Genomic DNA, 15,785 nt, shown 5'->3' with positions numbered 1-15,785 from the left:
ACTCATTCTTGTTGGTTAATCATCGAGCTATCCTACCACCTGTTGCTAACATTGCAACTAATGAAGACAAAAATCAGGACAAACAGGATGAAATTCAAGTTTATTTCAGATCACACTGAGTTGACCAAAAGGCGCCTATATCTAAAGCTAATATTTTGGCAAACTGAATGATCAATTCGCATGGTTGGATAATTTCCTGAATCATGCAGGAAAGGTTCTCATTTCGTGACACCCCCTAAAACATCACCATTAGCTAAACACATATTACGGCTCTTTGTAATTCTGCATGGCTCGTTGATTTGAAACATTTCATTTGGGACATCTTGAAGGTTGGCACATGTTTGCCATGGAATCATAAGACTTGTAACCAGGTGCATGGACAGAAACAGTGGGCTCCAGCGCTGCACCAGGCCCAGGCCCCTGGCTCCTGACCCAGTGAGCTGAAGCCAGTAGACCTTTCAGAATTCTGGGTCCTGGTTATTGAACTCTGAAATAGTCCACTGGCTTCAGCTCACAGGGTCAGGAGCCAGGGGCCTGGGCCTGGTGCAGCGCTGGAGCCCACTGTTTCTGTCCATGCACCTGGTTACAAGTCTTATGATTCCATGGCAAACATGTGCCAACCTTCAAGATGTCCCAAATGAAATGTTTCAAATCATGAGCCATGCAGAATTACAAAGAGCCGTAATATGTGTTTAGCTAATGGTGATGTTTTAGGGGGTGTCACGAAATGAGAACCTTTCCTGCATGATTCAGGAAATTATCCAACCATGTGAATTGATCATTCAGTTTGCCAAAATATTAGCTTTAGATACAGGCACCTTTTGGTCAACTCAGTGTGATCTGAAATAAACTTGAATTTCATCCTGTTTGTCCTGATTTTTGTCTTCATTAGTTGCAATGTTAGCAACAGGTGGTAGGATAGCTCGATGATTAACCAACAAAAATGAGTGTGTGGATGGTTGACACACACTTTCTATCACCTCAACGTATGTCTGCCAATCTGCCCTACCAAGGAAGCTTCCACAATATATAAAAGTTGTAATGGCATGACCTTGAAGGCGATAGGTAGAAGATGCCTGTGTAGCCCTGCTTCCTGAATCATAGACTTACAATGAAGAAAGGAAGCTATTTGGCCCATCAAGATCATGTCAATTCTTTGAAGGAGATAATGCAATTAAATGCACACCTCATCCCTCTCTTCCCCCAAGTCCATGCAACCTTTCAACTTCAGCCATTTATCTGATTGTGGCTGCAATTTGATTTATTGGTAAATATATGAGTGTACATGAAATGTGTAAATACTTCACTGGGGAACAAATTTTCATCCTCAATAAGATGAGTTACATCATTGAGGTAAGTTCAGTGAAACTTGATTGCCCATGTCATGTCTTAAAGGTCAGAGCTCAGAGTCAAGGCTACTTGATTGTCTGATTCCAGTTACCACGGAATGTGGTTTAATGCTGGAAGTATGGGATCGCTGAAGTTACCCATTAGTCACCACAACAGCCAAGACTTTTTAAAAATATTCTTTCAGGGGTTGTGGATATGGCTGGCAAGACCAGCATTTGTTGCCCATCCCTAATTATTACTGAGTAGTTCACCCTGCCATTTCAGAAATTAGTTAGGGGTCAACCATACTGATAGTTCTGGTGTCATATATCGGCCGGACCAGGCAAGGATAGCAGATTTCCTTCTCTAAAGGGCATAAGAAAACCAGATGAGTTTTTTTTTTATATGGTAATTGGTGATAGCTTCATGGTTGCCATTACTGAGATTGACTTCTAATCCCAGATTTATTAATTGGCTTCACATTTCATCTTCTGCCATGATGGGAATTGAACTCAAGTCATCAAAGCCATACTCCTTCAACAGCACCTTCCAAACCTGTGACCTCTGCCCTCTGTCAGACACAGGCAGCAGATGCACAGGAGCTCCATCACTTGCAACCTCTCCTCCAAGTCACACACCATTCCAACTTGGTGCTAATTCATTGCTCCTTCACTGTCACTGGGACAAAACCCTGAAGCTCCCTTCCTAAAAGCACTGTCAGTGTCCTTATACACCAAAGATTGCAGAGGTTCAAGAGGGTAGCTCACTACCTGCTTCTCCAAAGCAATTAGGTTTGAGCAATAAATTCTGGCCTAGCCATCAAAACTCACAGCCGATGAATGAATCTTTTTTAAAAAAAAATTAGTCTGGGCCTCAGGATTATTAATCTGGTAACATTATCAATACAACACCACTCCAGAATCCATGAATATTAATATTGCCTAATTAATATTGTCTGACTACTATTGCTATATGAGTGCTGGAAATGTCTGATCTTTTGCATTGTATTTGTGGGCAAGAAAGGCACAGACACCTAATACAGGTGCAATGCAGGATAAAGGAAGAAGATAACTGAAAGGATATCTCTCTTCCATTATTAGCATCGCAGCATGAAGCTGGCCTCCTGTTTCCAGGAAAGGTCTATCTGTAGCTGGGACTTCACTTGGGCTCCATCTCACCCCTGGTACTTAGGCAATCCTGCTCCACCATGTGCCACTGGTACGTGTCATCTACCAACCCTGCTGTATTGCTGCAACTTAAGTGCAGAATGGTTTAGCTGGCGGATGCCTGCTAGACATGGATCAGTATAGTGCAACCATAAAAGAACATTACACTAGTCAAAGAAGGTCAGATAAAATAATCAATGGGCCATTGACTATTCATCCAACTGTATTTTGAATATTCCACAGTCCTTGCACCATCAACTTCACCTGGAAGGATGTTATCAATATTTGTTTGAAGAGAATGGTTTCTGAAGAATAAACAGCCATAATTGCAGATAATTTAACATTACTCAGCCCAGTCTTGGTAACCCAATATTCACTTTGAAGTTGTCTGGTTTTATCTTTTCTGCACTATTTAACATATTAGGCACTTTGATAAGGTCCCCTTGTAATCTTTGATCTTAATGTCTGGTCTCTCAACTTTCTTCATCTCAGCCTTGAGATGATTATTGCTGCTCACCTCTCCACCATTCCAAATGCATTTACACTGTTTTAATAGCGCAATTAGCACTGTGTACTCCAAATGTGATCTGTCCATTGCATTGAAATATAAGGCTTATAACCTTCTTAGACAGTTACCCTCCCATCCTGGACATATTCTCACATTCAGCTTGTTATTTCAATAGGTTGACCATCTCATTTAAGCAGATGAACGTAGTCAAAGTGAGAATGACTGAAGAACACCTAATGCGTAAGTTATTTTTAATTCAGGTTGCTCAGAGCAAAGAAGGTTAGCTAGAGAATTCATAGGGGTGTTCAACACTTCTGTAGGGAAATGATAGAGTAAACAAGGGACAACTGTTTCTACTCATGGACTGGTTGGCAAACAAAGGGATACATTTAACATAATTGACAAAAGAACTTTGGGGAGAGATTAAGGGAAATAATTTTGCATGAAGTGTGTTGTTTAAAAGGATGATGGAAACAGATTCAACAGTACTTTTCAAAAGGTAACTGGATTTATGCTTAAAAAGAAAAGCATTGAATGATTATGAGGAAAGAGCAAGACCTGTAGGATAGTTCTTTCAGAGATTATGTTCAAAAAGCTCTGACTAATTTGTATGGGTAAATGATTAATTTCTGCAGCATTATTGTTATGAACAATCAATTTTCAGCTTTCACCATCTGAGGTCATCTCTGGGACCTTTGTAGACTAAAATGCATTTTTTAAAGAACTAATAAAAATCACTGGCCTATCACAGTCACAGCAGTCCTCCAAACTGGTTAAGCCAAAGTTAGGAAGCTAACAATGAAAAATATCCTGTCTGAAATTGACAGGTCATTAAAATGACTGAAACCAGTCATTAGGGCTGCTTGATTTACACCTGTTGGATGTTTCACATATTGGGATGGAAGTCACTTGCAGATTATTCTACTTGGAAAAAGAATGAAGCTAGACATGGGAATGCACAAATGAACTGTTTCTTTTGGGGCCAGCAGAAAAAGAAAATGCACTTGTAACAGGGCAACTGGAACACTCTCTCTCTTCCTGTTTCACAAAGCCTCTTGAAAAGTAACCCTCAGTGAGAGACCAAATTGGAAAAAAAAATTCATCTATCAAGAACTCAAAGATATCTAGAAATTTTGCAAAAGTTGGAGATACAATTCAACAACAAAGCAAGTGTAGTCTCAAGCTAAATCTAACAGTTCAAGAACTCTTAAGACTTTTAAAATTGCAAATTCCTAGTCTTCCTTCTTTTTCGAGTAAACACTCTCTTTTTAAAACATTATACCTGTGCTTGTGTATGTGTTTGATGCTGTCTTCCATTATTTTTCCTACAGTAGCAAGTAATAATATTTCTTTCTTTCAGTCAAGAAAAGTTGGTAATTAACTCCTTAATTTTGAACTGGTATGACATTTTAGTTCAATTATATGCCAAAAGAATTAAATATCTTTCTCACAACTGAATGAGGGGATTAAAAAGAGGGAATCTAATTCACGCCTCCTCACATGGTCGCAACAGTTTACAAAGGTTTGGTGGATTTAAAGTTGTTTCTTTAAAACTCACCAATTAACCAGATTTTAGTGGGGCAGAAAGTTCCTTCGAAATATCGACTAAACTTGCATTGTCTTTCTAAACTGGTTTAATTCCAGTTACAAAAGTTAACCCGTCATATTGCCTTAGCAATTAAGTGATTCTTAGATACTAATTAAATAAACATCAATTTGGAAAAATAAAACTCTAAGAGTTAACTAATCTTAGGCAAATGAATGTAGGTGGAACTAATTCAAGGGAATTGAGTAAAAACCCCATTTGAGCCAAAGCATACAATACTGCATGAAAATCCTAATATTTCTTCTTTGAAAATCGCGGTTTCAATGCTTTATATTGTCTGTTTGATATCTTTAAAAGAAAACATCTTCTACAAGGTTTGTAAACCGTGCCTTTCATGCTGGTCTGTTTTTCTGTGACATCCATTTTGATACTTTCACAACTGCTGTGGGGCACTGATGAGATTTGAAATCAAAATGGAGGTTACGAACTACAGAGTTTAAGTTTGACTATCTCATAAACCAACTGAAACTTCAATAATGATGTCATATTTCTTTCTAAAGCAATTGTAATATTTTCATTGATGCTTTTGTGCTCCGAAGATTACAACCAGTTACCATCACCATTGGTCCTACATACATCCCTTGAACATTTACCTGGTTTTTAATTCTTTTTAATGTTCATTGGCACAAAATATTGCTGCCATTACTCAGGTGCCAGATGATTTTATCCAATAAAGTTTAGGATCATCTCAATTGACATTAAGTGTCTGTTCCAAACTACAATTTTAAGTCCATCACTGCTTCGGAAAGTGTCTAACTGAGGGTGATAAACCAAAAACAAAACTCTATGACTTAAATAATCTTAGTTAATGTATGTAGGTGGAACTAATTCAAAGGAATTGAGTAAAAACCCCATTTGAGCCAATGCGTACACTACTGCATGAAAATTCTAATGTTTCCTCTTTGAAAATCGTGGTTTCAATGTTTTATATCGTCTGTTTGATATCTGCAAAAGAAAACATCTTGTTTGTCGTAAGAATGTAGCCTGCTGGCATCCACCTCATTCTGCATTACAGCCCCAATATACGAGGAGATGATAGGAGGTTTAAACTGTGCTTAAACAAATTAGCATTTATAGGGTCATAGTCAGACAGTCATGGAGTTCTATAGCACGGAAATAGACCCTTCAGCCCAACAGACCGACCAGATATCCTAAATTAATCTAATCAAATTTCCTGCAACTTGCTGATTCACATACTAAAATCAATTTAAAGAAAACATATCCGACAACTCATCGATATACATAGCACTAATACGAAGTTAGTTTCAATGATAAAGGATGGAAAAACCTTTTGATGAATAAGAAGCAAGCCCAAACTTTTACTCTTAGCAGTCCTTCAGTGATGATACAAATCTAAACCTATCTCAACCTCACTTTTTTAGCTTTATAAGTTGAGGTAACAGATATCACTTCATAATAAACAAAACATAGCATGCTTTTTCTTGAAACGACATTGACCAATGTCAATGTCAGCATTAAAATACGAATCAATTTTTAAAGAAGAGAAAAATGACGACTGAAAATTTGAAGGAGGATTCTCCAACGTTCAATCTTAAATTTAAAAGAAAGTTGATTGCATGAAAGAACATTCTTGCCCAGGTATTAATCCATTGCTTTTTAAAATGCTCGCTGTTCAGATGGCTAGACTTTTTGTCTACGGAGATACTGTTCAGTTAAAATGACTAAGTAACACTTAGTCACTCTTTGAAACCAAGTTACAACCACTAAGGTAAAGCGATTTAAAAAAAAAGGTTTAAAAGCAATCTCCTTGAGTCGTCGCCATTCGTGCGATACTTAGTTGGTCATCTATCTGGACTTCCAACATGTAACATGTCAAAGGTTTAAAGCGTAAGTATTAGTAAAAGTGAAGCACTTACGGGATAGGCCAAGCATGGTCTCAAACATTCGGCAGTTGAAGACGCCAGTACTATCTTGGGCACAGCTTTTCCACAAATTTTCATATAACCTGGAGCTCGTGATCACACTTCCATAAACAGTAGAAATCTTCCAGTAATTGTTCGCTAATGTGGATCCAGTCAGCATCCACCCTGCCAACCCCATCAGGAAACCAGTAATCTCAATAGCCGCTGCCATAGTCAATCTGTGTTATGGTATGTTACTTCTCCCAAGGTGGAAACCACAGAGAACAAGAATAAAAATTCTCCTCTTGTTGCAAGCTTGAGCGCTGGGAGACCTCTCACTTCACGTTCAGTTGCTCTTTCTCTGTCTGTCACCCTCTCACTCTGTGCGCTTCATAAAGGCAACCCAACCTTCGCTCTCTTGCTCAAAGGCCATAAAATGATAAGGTGGCACATAAACGGTAATAACTGGGTGTGACCTGGGGTGGATGTGTTAATTACTTAGGGATGGAGTTTCTAGGGCAGAACAATGGTATCGATTCTACCATTAGATGCATTTTTTATTAAAGAACAACAGAAAAGACTGACACAATGGTATATTTATCCGTAGTTGCTAATATTGCACAGTTATTGACCGCAATGCGGTGCAATGAGTTCAGGGAAAGAACATATTTGATTTGACATTCAGGTGAAGCAATAAGCCATGGACCAGGACAGTTTATTATTTGTTTGAAATCTTGATGTCTTGGCTTTCAAGTGAGATTTTTGCTACTCTTCATAGGTTTTGTGCAATGAATTGAAACCCAAATGTTGCTCATTGACTTGTTGTTCAAAAATGTAGTCTCAGAAATACGTTTTTAGTAGTTCCACAATGTTGTAACACTTGAGTCAGACAGTTAAGTTCAGTTAATGTTTGACAAGATATTGATCTGCAGTATCTATATCGCACAGGACTTTCAGTGAAACTCGACATTGAGAATGATACTGCAGGGTGAGCAGATGATTCATTTTGAGAAGGGATCTATTATCAAAAATGTAGGAAGTTTGAACTAAAAGATATTTTGATCGCTTAGCTTTGTTGGAATGAGTGGCAATCAGCACAGGCATTTTAAAAATAACAGAGAAACATTGGGAAAGACCTTGTCAAAGGTTTAAAAACTGAAAACCTCTAATTTTCTGGGACTGGAGACACCAATATATTCAGATTTTATTCTATGGGATCTGAATTTGGATCCAGTTCCTAGCTGGGAGAAAACCAAGTTTCTTTCTAAAAACAGCCACCACTCCTATCTATCCGAAAAGTTTGGGTGGATTTGATGCAGTCATAGTCACGTGGAAAGTTCGCAGATCAATCATCTCTTTCACAAGGGGGTTCTGAAGCTGTTGCTGGAGAAAGTGGCAGTATTATTCCTGCAATAATATAGGTCATATTGAAATTGAGGATGAGGAAAATGCCTGGGGCAAAGCAAAACAGATCCCACTTGATCAAACCTGGCATGTGCATGGGGTGGAACAATGAAAAAAAAATTAATTCTGGGGAGTTTCTAAAATAGGTGAACCTTAAACAGCTTTCTGAAATAAAAAAAATGATCAGTTTTCGAAACAATTTGCCTGGCACTCAACAGGACAGAATCATACGTACACTCAGTATCAAAAGGAACATTAATGCAGCGTAAATCGCTGTTCCCTTTGAGATTTGGTATTCTTGCAATTCTGTCCTGATGAAAAGTTTCAACCGCGTGTCATTTTTTAGGCAATACTCATATTCTTCACCACCAAGCAACTATACATAGATCTTACTCTTCCAAAGATGAAAGTATAAGCAGTGAAATCTCCCAGTGGGCTGGCTGGCAAAAATGATCTAAGTTGTGGTACATAACCAGTACAATAAAAAGATTCTATGTTCAATCCCTAGTCTGTGCTGGGTTTTCTGATTTATCTGGAGAAATCATGGGAACACTGCAATTGCAGTACCCCAGATGAGCTTCTTATGGCCATGATGGATCCCCTTCTGTACCATATGTGCACTTTTGGCCACTGGATGGAGATAGCACTGGACTGAGACAAATATTTAGCTGCCATACACATGCGTGTTTATTTGGGGATGGTGCTAGAGGTGGTCATTCAAAGTGAAATCTCAACAATAAGAATCAAACAGAGGAAAGATAAGAAAATCAGAAAAAAATAATAATTGAAGAGGATGCGTGTTCCAAAATTCTACCTTCATCGATGTGACACCCATTGAATATATGATGGTGTCTGTAAGAGATTAGATGAGTCAGTGCACTACCTTTCTGACAAAAGATGTGGCCTGTCATTGCCATTAAAAATGAATCTGATTCTTTCCTGTATGGGGGGGGGGGGGTCATTGGTTAGAGCCTGCTCAGCCACCACATGGATTTCTCAACATTCCTTGTCCTCTGTTGACATGTTTTAGAATTACCTTTCTATCTATCCCAAATGTCTGTTTCCTTGTGCAGTTCCCGCATATAGTCCCTTTAAGATGACATGCACCTAAGCGTCAGCATTTCCCGTATTCCAGAACATTTCATTCTGCAGATAATAGCCCTCTAACTATGCTTCAAATTTTATTCCCTGTCTGATTTCTTGATCATTCATATTTGCCAAACCTAGATGTGTGCTGCTGCTTCTTATTATTTTCTTGATGCATTGAGAATGAGGAAAATCAGGAATATTTACTTTTCCCTTCAGGATTCTTTGTTCTGAATATATAGCCATGAATTCCAGCTGCTATTGAGTGCCGTACTGTGCTTCCATTAGGGAAGCGACAAGAAGCAGTGGCTAAAAGCGAGCTCCCTGGACAGCATGCAGGAAATGGAACTCATGCCATTTTTTTTAGAATTAACAAGTACTGAATGATTTCATTCACAATGCCTTGGGACCAAAGACTCCAGGTATGTCTCGAAAAGCCAGGCATGTCTAATTCCAAAGGAGCTGCTGAAGAAGATGTGGCGAATAGTTAAGATTTCAAGGAATATGGACCTTTTCAATCTTTGACAAAAAAGTACCATCTTCAGGGCTGTCGATATTGATCATCAACTGAAGTTATTTCTGTGATCGGGTGTGGTGGAAGTTTGTGAAGCACACTGACAGTGGTATGAAACGATACTGATTTTGCCCAATCATTTCAGTTTGCACGAATGAGCATCACAAAGTTTTGTTTTATGTTTTTGTGGAATACAGGCATCTCTGGCTAGGCTGGCATTTATTGCCCATCCATAATTGCCTTTGAGAAGGGGCTATAGTGAGCTGACTTCTTGAACTGCTGTATTTCACACAGAGTGACAGGGATTGGTGAGAGGGATGTGTGGGGGACGGTGCTGGATGAGTGGTGGAGATGTACACCCACAAAATTGTGAGGAAGGGAGTTCCAGTGTTTTAACGCAGCGATTAGTGGCAGTGAAGGGACAGTGATATAGCTCCATGTCAGGATGGTGATTAACTTGAAGGAGCACTTGCAATCGGGGTGCTGGTCCCATGCATCTGAGCTCTACTGGGTTTGGAAGGAGCTGTCAAAGATACATTGCTGAGTTGCCGTGCTCTTATAGATGGTGTCTACTGTCATCCTTGTTTGCAAAGGCACAGGGAGAGAACGTTGAAGGTCATGAATGGGGTGCCAATCAAGTGGGCTGCTTAGTCTTGGATGGTGTTGAGCTGTCTCTCTCAATCTAGCCTCCCTTACTCACTAACAATACCAGGACTAAGATCAGTCCTGCGTAAAATGAATAGATTGCATGAGATTGTTGAACAACTGGCCCATTGGAGCTGAATGGTAAATTTTCATCAAAATGAGATGTAGTGTTGTCAGATGAGAGTACATATATTTCCAAATCCCAAAACCTCAGATCAAACAAGCATGACCCTTGAAGGGCCTGGAAAACAAACTAAAATTGAGAAAGAAGGAAAAATATGTGTAGAAGCTTTGTAGGAATAAAAATACAGGGATGTATGGGACAAATGGAAAAACTGCCCAACCATGTCAGTAAGGCTTTTATTAAGGCTAAAGAAAAATCTGAGAAGGAAAATATAACAGCTGAAGGTAAGCCTAACAGCAGAAAGAAATTCAGTTGTGTAAGGGCAAAAGGAAACCAAAGAGATGAAAATCACAAAAGTTGCAAGCAAAATCGATTCCAAGCTTGAGAACGTAATAATAAATATTCTGAATGCCAATATCCCACAAGTGAGGGAGATGGGCAACGTGCCCTCTTGAGACAAAGATATCCCAAATCAAATTAATCGTTTCATTGCAAATGTGATGGAAGTCCTAGACTGGCTAAATTGGCTCACTATGATGAAATTCCTTGGTACGGGTAACCTACATCTCCCAAGTGTTGAGGGGGACTCGGGAGAGGATTTGTAGAGCAGTAACAATTATTATAAAAGACACATTGGAGGACGGAAAAATTATAAAAAGGTCATTTCCATCTTTAAAAAAGGTAGTTAAAAACAGATAAAGGCAACAATTGACTTTCATTCATTCCATGTAACCTCTGAGGACTGATGTTCAGGTGTAACATAATGGCTAACTGTATGTTACCAATCTACGTGAGCAGCATCCAGAGTAGATTCATGCATCTGTCTGGTTGTTGTCTTGGAGCAAATAACAGCTGGAATGGACTGTACAAAGCCCTATGTCAGTGCTATGGTGTAGCCCCAACTATGGTCTTTGGCAAAGATTCAACTTAAGAGCCATTAAACAAGCTCAAAGTTGTCAGGAGCCAGGGTATACCTGGGAATTTAAGGTTTTGGAGTAGATTTGTGGCTCGGGTTGTGGGTGTTGATGTTGTTTAGGTTGGTTTAGCTTGCCGAGTTGGTTTCTTGTTTCGCAGACGTATTGCTGGACTGAGGATGTTACCAACCATGGTGACGAAGCGTCTGTGAAGCAAGAAACCTGCTCGGTGAGCCAACCAATGTCATACCCACAACTCGACCTACAAATCTACTCCAAAAACGTAGTGACCTATGGGCGCAACACACTCGAATGGCAAGAAAGATGCACTGAGGATGTTACCAAGCATGGTGACGAAAAGCCTGCGAAACAAGAAACCAGCGCCGTGAGCCCACCAACCTCAACAGTCCCCAATATACCTTGGAATGGAATAGAAACTGGCTGAAGGGAAGGTATAACTGTCAGCAAAAGAATCTGGGAGGAGAAGAGGACCAGTAAAAACAAATTTATGAAAAATGTTTTTGTTTTTTGTTGGCTAGAAGGAACGGGAACGGTTGTATTGGCTTGAGTCATAGAATTCCTGCAGTGTGGGAACAGGCCCCTCGGCCTAATAAGCCCCACCGAACCTCAGACATCCCACCCAGACTCATCCCCGTATAACCCACCTAATCTACAGATCCTTGAATACTATGGGCAATTTAGCATGGCCAATCCACCTGGCCTGTGTATCTTTGGACTGTGGGAGGAAACCCATGCAGACACGGGAAGAACATGCAAACACCACACAGACAGGCACCCGAGGGTGGAATCGAACCCAGGTCCCTGGATCTGTGAGGCAGCAGTGCTAACCACCGAGCCACTGTGCTGCCATAGGAACCCATGAGGTTCCTGTGTTCCAGGCATCCTTCCCCAAGCCCTGATCATGAGACCCTGTAATTGCTCACATATGTGACTGCTGGATGCCATTCCTTTGGTCCCTACTGGTGTCCCCAGCCCCTGTCCATCAGTAAGTAATAACTATCGGCCAGGCTGAAATGATTAATGGAATGGACCTGTTGTGTTGAATCCCATTACACTATGGTCAGATATTTACCGAAACTCCTTTCACTTTGGCTTGACTTTTAGTGTTTGTCAGGAGCCAAGCAGAGGCAGACTAGTGCGAAAGCGAGAGCAGTTGACCATCTTTCCAGTTCCCCAACACAGAGGCCACACATTCAGAGGGAGGAAGAGCCAGGCATGGCCAAGGTTCAACACAAATGCTAAGGGCTCATTTAGATGTCTGGCCTGGCCTGAAAGACCACTTTTAATTCAAACATTAAAAGCTTTTAAGATAGTGTGGGTTTCTGGTCCCCATATCAGTCTGACAATGGGATTCGGAAGTCCACAGGGAATATCCAGCCCAAACTATTCTACTTGATGTCAAAGCCAGGACTTCAATTTCTGCTGATGAAATGGGAGTTCAATCTGCTAATGTGACTAATTGGAGAATCAATGGATTTATTCTGTCAATTTGACAGGCTAGGAGAGTCGAAAAATGTGAGGAAAAATGAGAGGTTATGCACTTTGGTGAGAAGAATAGGGACATAGACTATTTTCTGAATGGGGGAAGACTTTGGAGATCTGAAACAAAAATGGATTTGGGAGTCCCAGTTCAGGAATCTCTTAAGGTTGACATGCAGGAACAACCGGTGGTTAGGAAGGCAAATGCAATGTTTGCATTCATTTCAAGTGGGCTAGAATACAAGAACAGAGGTGTGCTGCTGAGGCAGCATTAGGCTCCGGTCAGACCACATTTGGATTATTGTGAGCAATTTTGGGCCCTGTATCTAAGGAAGGATGTGCAGGCATTATGCAAGGAGCATTTGAGGACTCTGGGTCTGTACTCAATGAAGTTTAGAAGAATGGGGGAGGAAATTTAAAACTTACAGAATACTGAGAGGCCAGGATAGATTGGAGGTGGATGAGATATTTTCACTCGAAGGAGAGACTAGGACTTTTGGGCACAGCCGTGGAATGAGGAGACAGCTCTTTATAGGACTGAGCTAAGGGGGCATTTCTTCAGCCAGAGAGTGGTTAATCTGTGGAACTGTTTGCAGCAGGGGCCTGTGGAGGTCATGTCATGTAATGCAGAGATAAATAGGTTCTTGATTGGTAAGTGGATCAAGGATTATGGGCAGAAGGCAGGAGAATGGAGTTGAGAAATATATATCAGCCATTATTGAATGGTGGAGCAAACTTGATGGGCTGAATGGCCTAACTCTGCTCAAATGTCTTATGTTATTATTCTTAACTAATTGATTACCATCTCGGTTATTCAATGTTTCTGGCTCATGTCATGAAATTTCAAATTATTTAGCGCAGAACAAAGATCTAAACCAGCCAGTAGGACCAAGGTGGGGATATTGTGATAAGGACTGCTTTAACATCAGTGATTTAGTGATAAAGAAGAAGAACAATTAAAGGGTTGTTATTAGTGAAGAACAATGCTGAATAGTGACGATACAGTCTTCATCCAGAACCATTGCTTTGTAATTCTGTCAACAGCAAATCCAGCTCCTTGGGTAAGTATCATCTCCTCTGGCTGTACCATTTAACCATGTGACCTCATCATCGTGTCTTATTCAATTACTCCCAACTCCACTGCACTCCAGTTGCTAATATTACTCAACCTTTTCACACTTGTTTTGTTAGTCTCTAGTGAATGTTTTTGTCTCTTTTTCTTTTGCTGCACAATCTTTAATTACACAGACGAGGGACATGGTGAGAATTAATTCATCGATTTTCTGCTTGTGAAAGATCGAAAAATAAACAATCCCAGTATTAGGCAGAATTAAGTGTGTTTTTCTTATTTTCCAAAATTCATAGCATTGGGCTTAATTGCATTTGGATTAATGATGTTTTGAAGGAGCATCTTCATTCATTCCAAAAAAACAGGTTGCCCTCTGGGGTTAGACCTGTGTTTTATGGCTTTGAGAATTGATTCCATTAAATCATAACACAGTTACCTTTTCCCAGGCTTCCATGGTGACTTTTCCTTCCTCATTACTGACAAATGTTAGGAACTGTTTATGAGCCAAACCCTGCATTTCGTCTCTAGATTTTTGCAACTAGCATTTTAAAACAACATCTGACAGTCGGCATGCAAATCTTGGTGAACACAAAAGAAATCTACTGAAACCCCAGGTGCATTAGGCACACACAGAATGGCAGCCAGTTCTCTCAGAGTGATGTTGCCAAGATGAAAGTGCTTGAGTTATAAGGAAAGGCTGGATAGGCTTGGGACTTTTTTCCCTTGAGCATAGGAGGTTGAGGGGTGTCATATGGGGTATCGTAAGGTGAATAGCAAAGGTCTTTTCCCTAGAGTGGGGGGATTCAAATCTACAGGGTATAGTTTTAAGGTTAGAGGGGCAAGATTTAGAGGGTATCTGAGGAGCAGCTTTTTCACACAGAGGAATGTATGGAATGAAATGCCAGAGAAAGTGATATAATGCAGTACAGTTGCAACATAAAAGTACAATTAGACAGGTACATGAATAGGAAAAGTTTAGAGGGATATGGGCCAAATGCAGGCAAATGGGACTAGTTTAGCCTGGGGAACCTGATTAGCATGGAGGGGTTGGGCCGAAGTGTCTGTTTCCATGCTGTATGACTCTCTGACTCAATTAGTGTAGTTGCTGAACTCTCATTTCTGCAGTGATTATAATCAAAGGATTGTCTCCCAATGCTGACAGGTCCTAGTACCCTCACTGCTCTTTATGCCCAGTCTCCAATTCTGTGTAAAGCTCAGAGGCTGTGCCTGTTGCCATCAATATAAAGACAATGCTAATGTCAAAATGATCCATTAGGGACTACTACCTACCAGAATCTGAAAAGGTCTTGCCAATTGATACCGGGGACAGAATTCCATCTGTACTATTGTCAAAAATGATGTTGTTTCAAAACCCAAGTGGTGGAGTGAATATCTATGATTAGGGTGAGTGCACGCATCACTTATAGTAAAATAGGGCGTCCACAAAGGGAAGTTTACAGGACAATTACAGTACCAACAGTCCACTGCCTCATAGCTTTGTTAGAACGTACTCTGGTAAGGCAGATAGTACTGTCTTTAACCACCACACTCAGCATTGATACCAAAAAGAAGGCAAGTCCATTGGCTTAATTGCTTGCTTCCAATTGGTGGACATTGCCACTGATGTGTAGTTTTCACAGAATGTTGGACAGAGATATAGAAATCGACCCTGCACATGCTAATGAAAATCCTCAGAGAATTATTTAGTTGTTTTAAGAGTTTGACTTAATCTTTGAAAATCGATAATCAAACCTGTTGCTCTACAACAATGGCCTCAGGACTTTGTGTGTGATAGGTCCTGCCCGAAATTGGACAGAAAGGCAGAAAGCGCGACTTATAACTCCAGTTTTCAACCCCACATCCGGTGGAGCTCCGACATTGGGGCATGAATAGTTCTGAGGGAATTTCCAGCTAGTTCTGCCATCGGCAACAGCAACATCATTATGGAGAGCTCCTAGGATTCAGGAAGGGTTTGGTAGGGAATTCACAGAAGTGCAGAGGAGACCATTTGGCCCATTGTGCTGGCACTGGATCCTGAAATGAGGACCATTACCTCAT

General features: G+C 40.3%; 1 protein-coding gene across 2 annotated transcripts in view; it reads right to left on the bottom strand.

Annotated features, from left to right (window-relative positions):
- Positions 1–15,785, bottom strand: part of LOC125457711 (claudin-15-like) — a 39,445-nt gene that overhangs the window by 12,264 nt on the left and 11,396 nt on the right. The window contains exon 1 of one of the 2 annotated variants that reach the window (XM_048542283.2): positions 6,487–6,899. The exons of the other annotated variant lie outside the window; for it this stretch is intronic. Coding sequence (XP_048398240.1) covers positions 6,487–6,703 — 217 coding nt within the window. The 5' untranslated portion in view covers positions 6,704–6,899. Of the gene's footprint in view, positions 1–6,486; positions 6,900–15,785 lie in introns of those variants that run through there. 2 annotated transcript variants of the gene reach the window in all.

The sequence above is a fragment of the Stegostoma tigrinum genome, chromosome 14, assembly GCF_030684315.1.
Source record: "Stegostoma tigrinum isolate sSteTig4 chromosome 14, sSteTig4.hap1, whole genome shotgun sequence".
NCBI lineage: Eukaryota > Metazoa > Chordata > Chondrichthyes > Orectolobiformes > Stegostomatidae > Stegostoma > Stegostoma tigrinum.
Note: the sequence above shows the minus strand (reverse complement) of the source record. Positions and strands in the feature narration are given on the sequence as shown.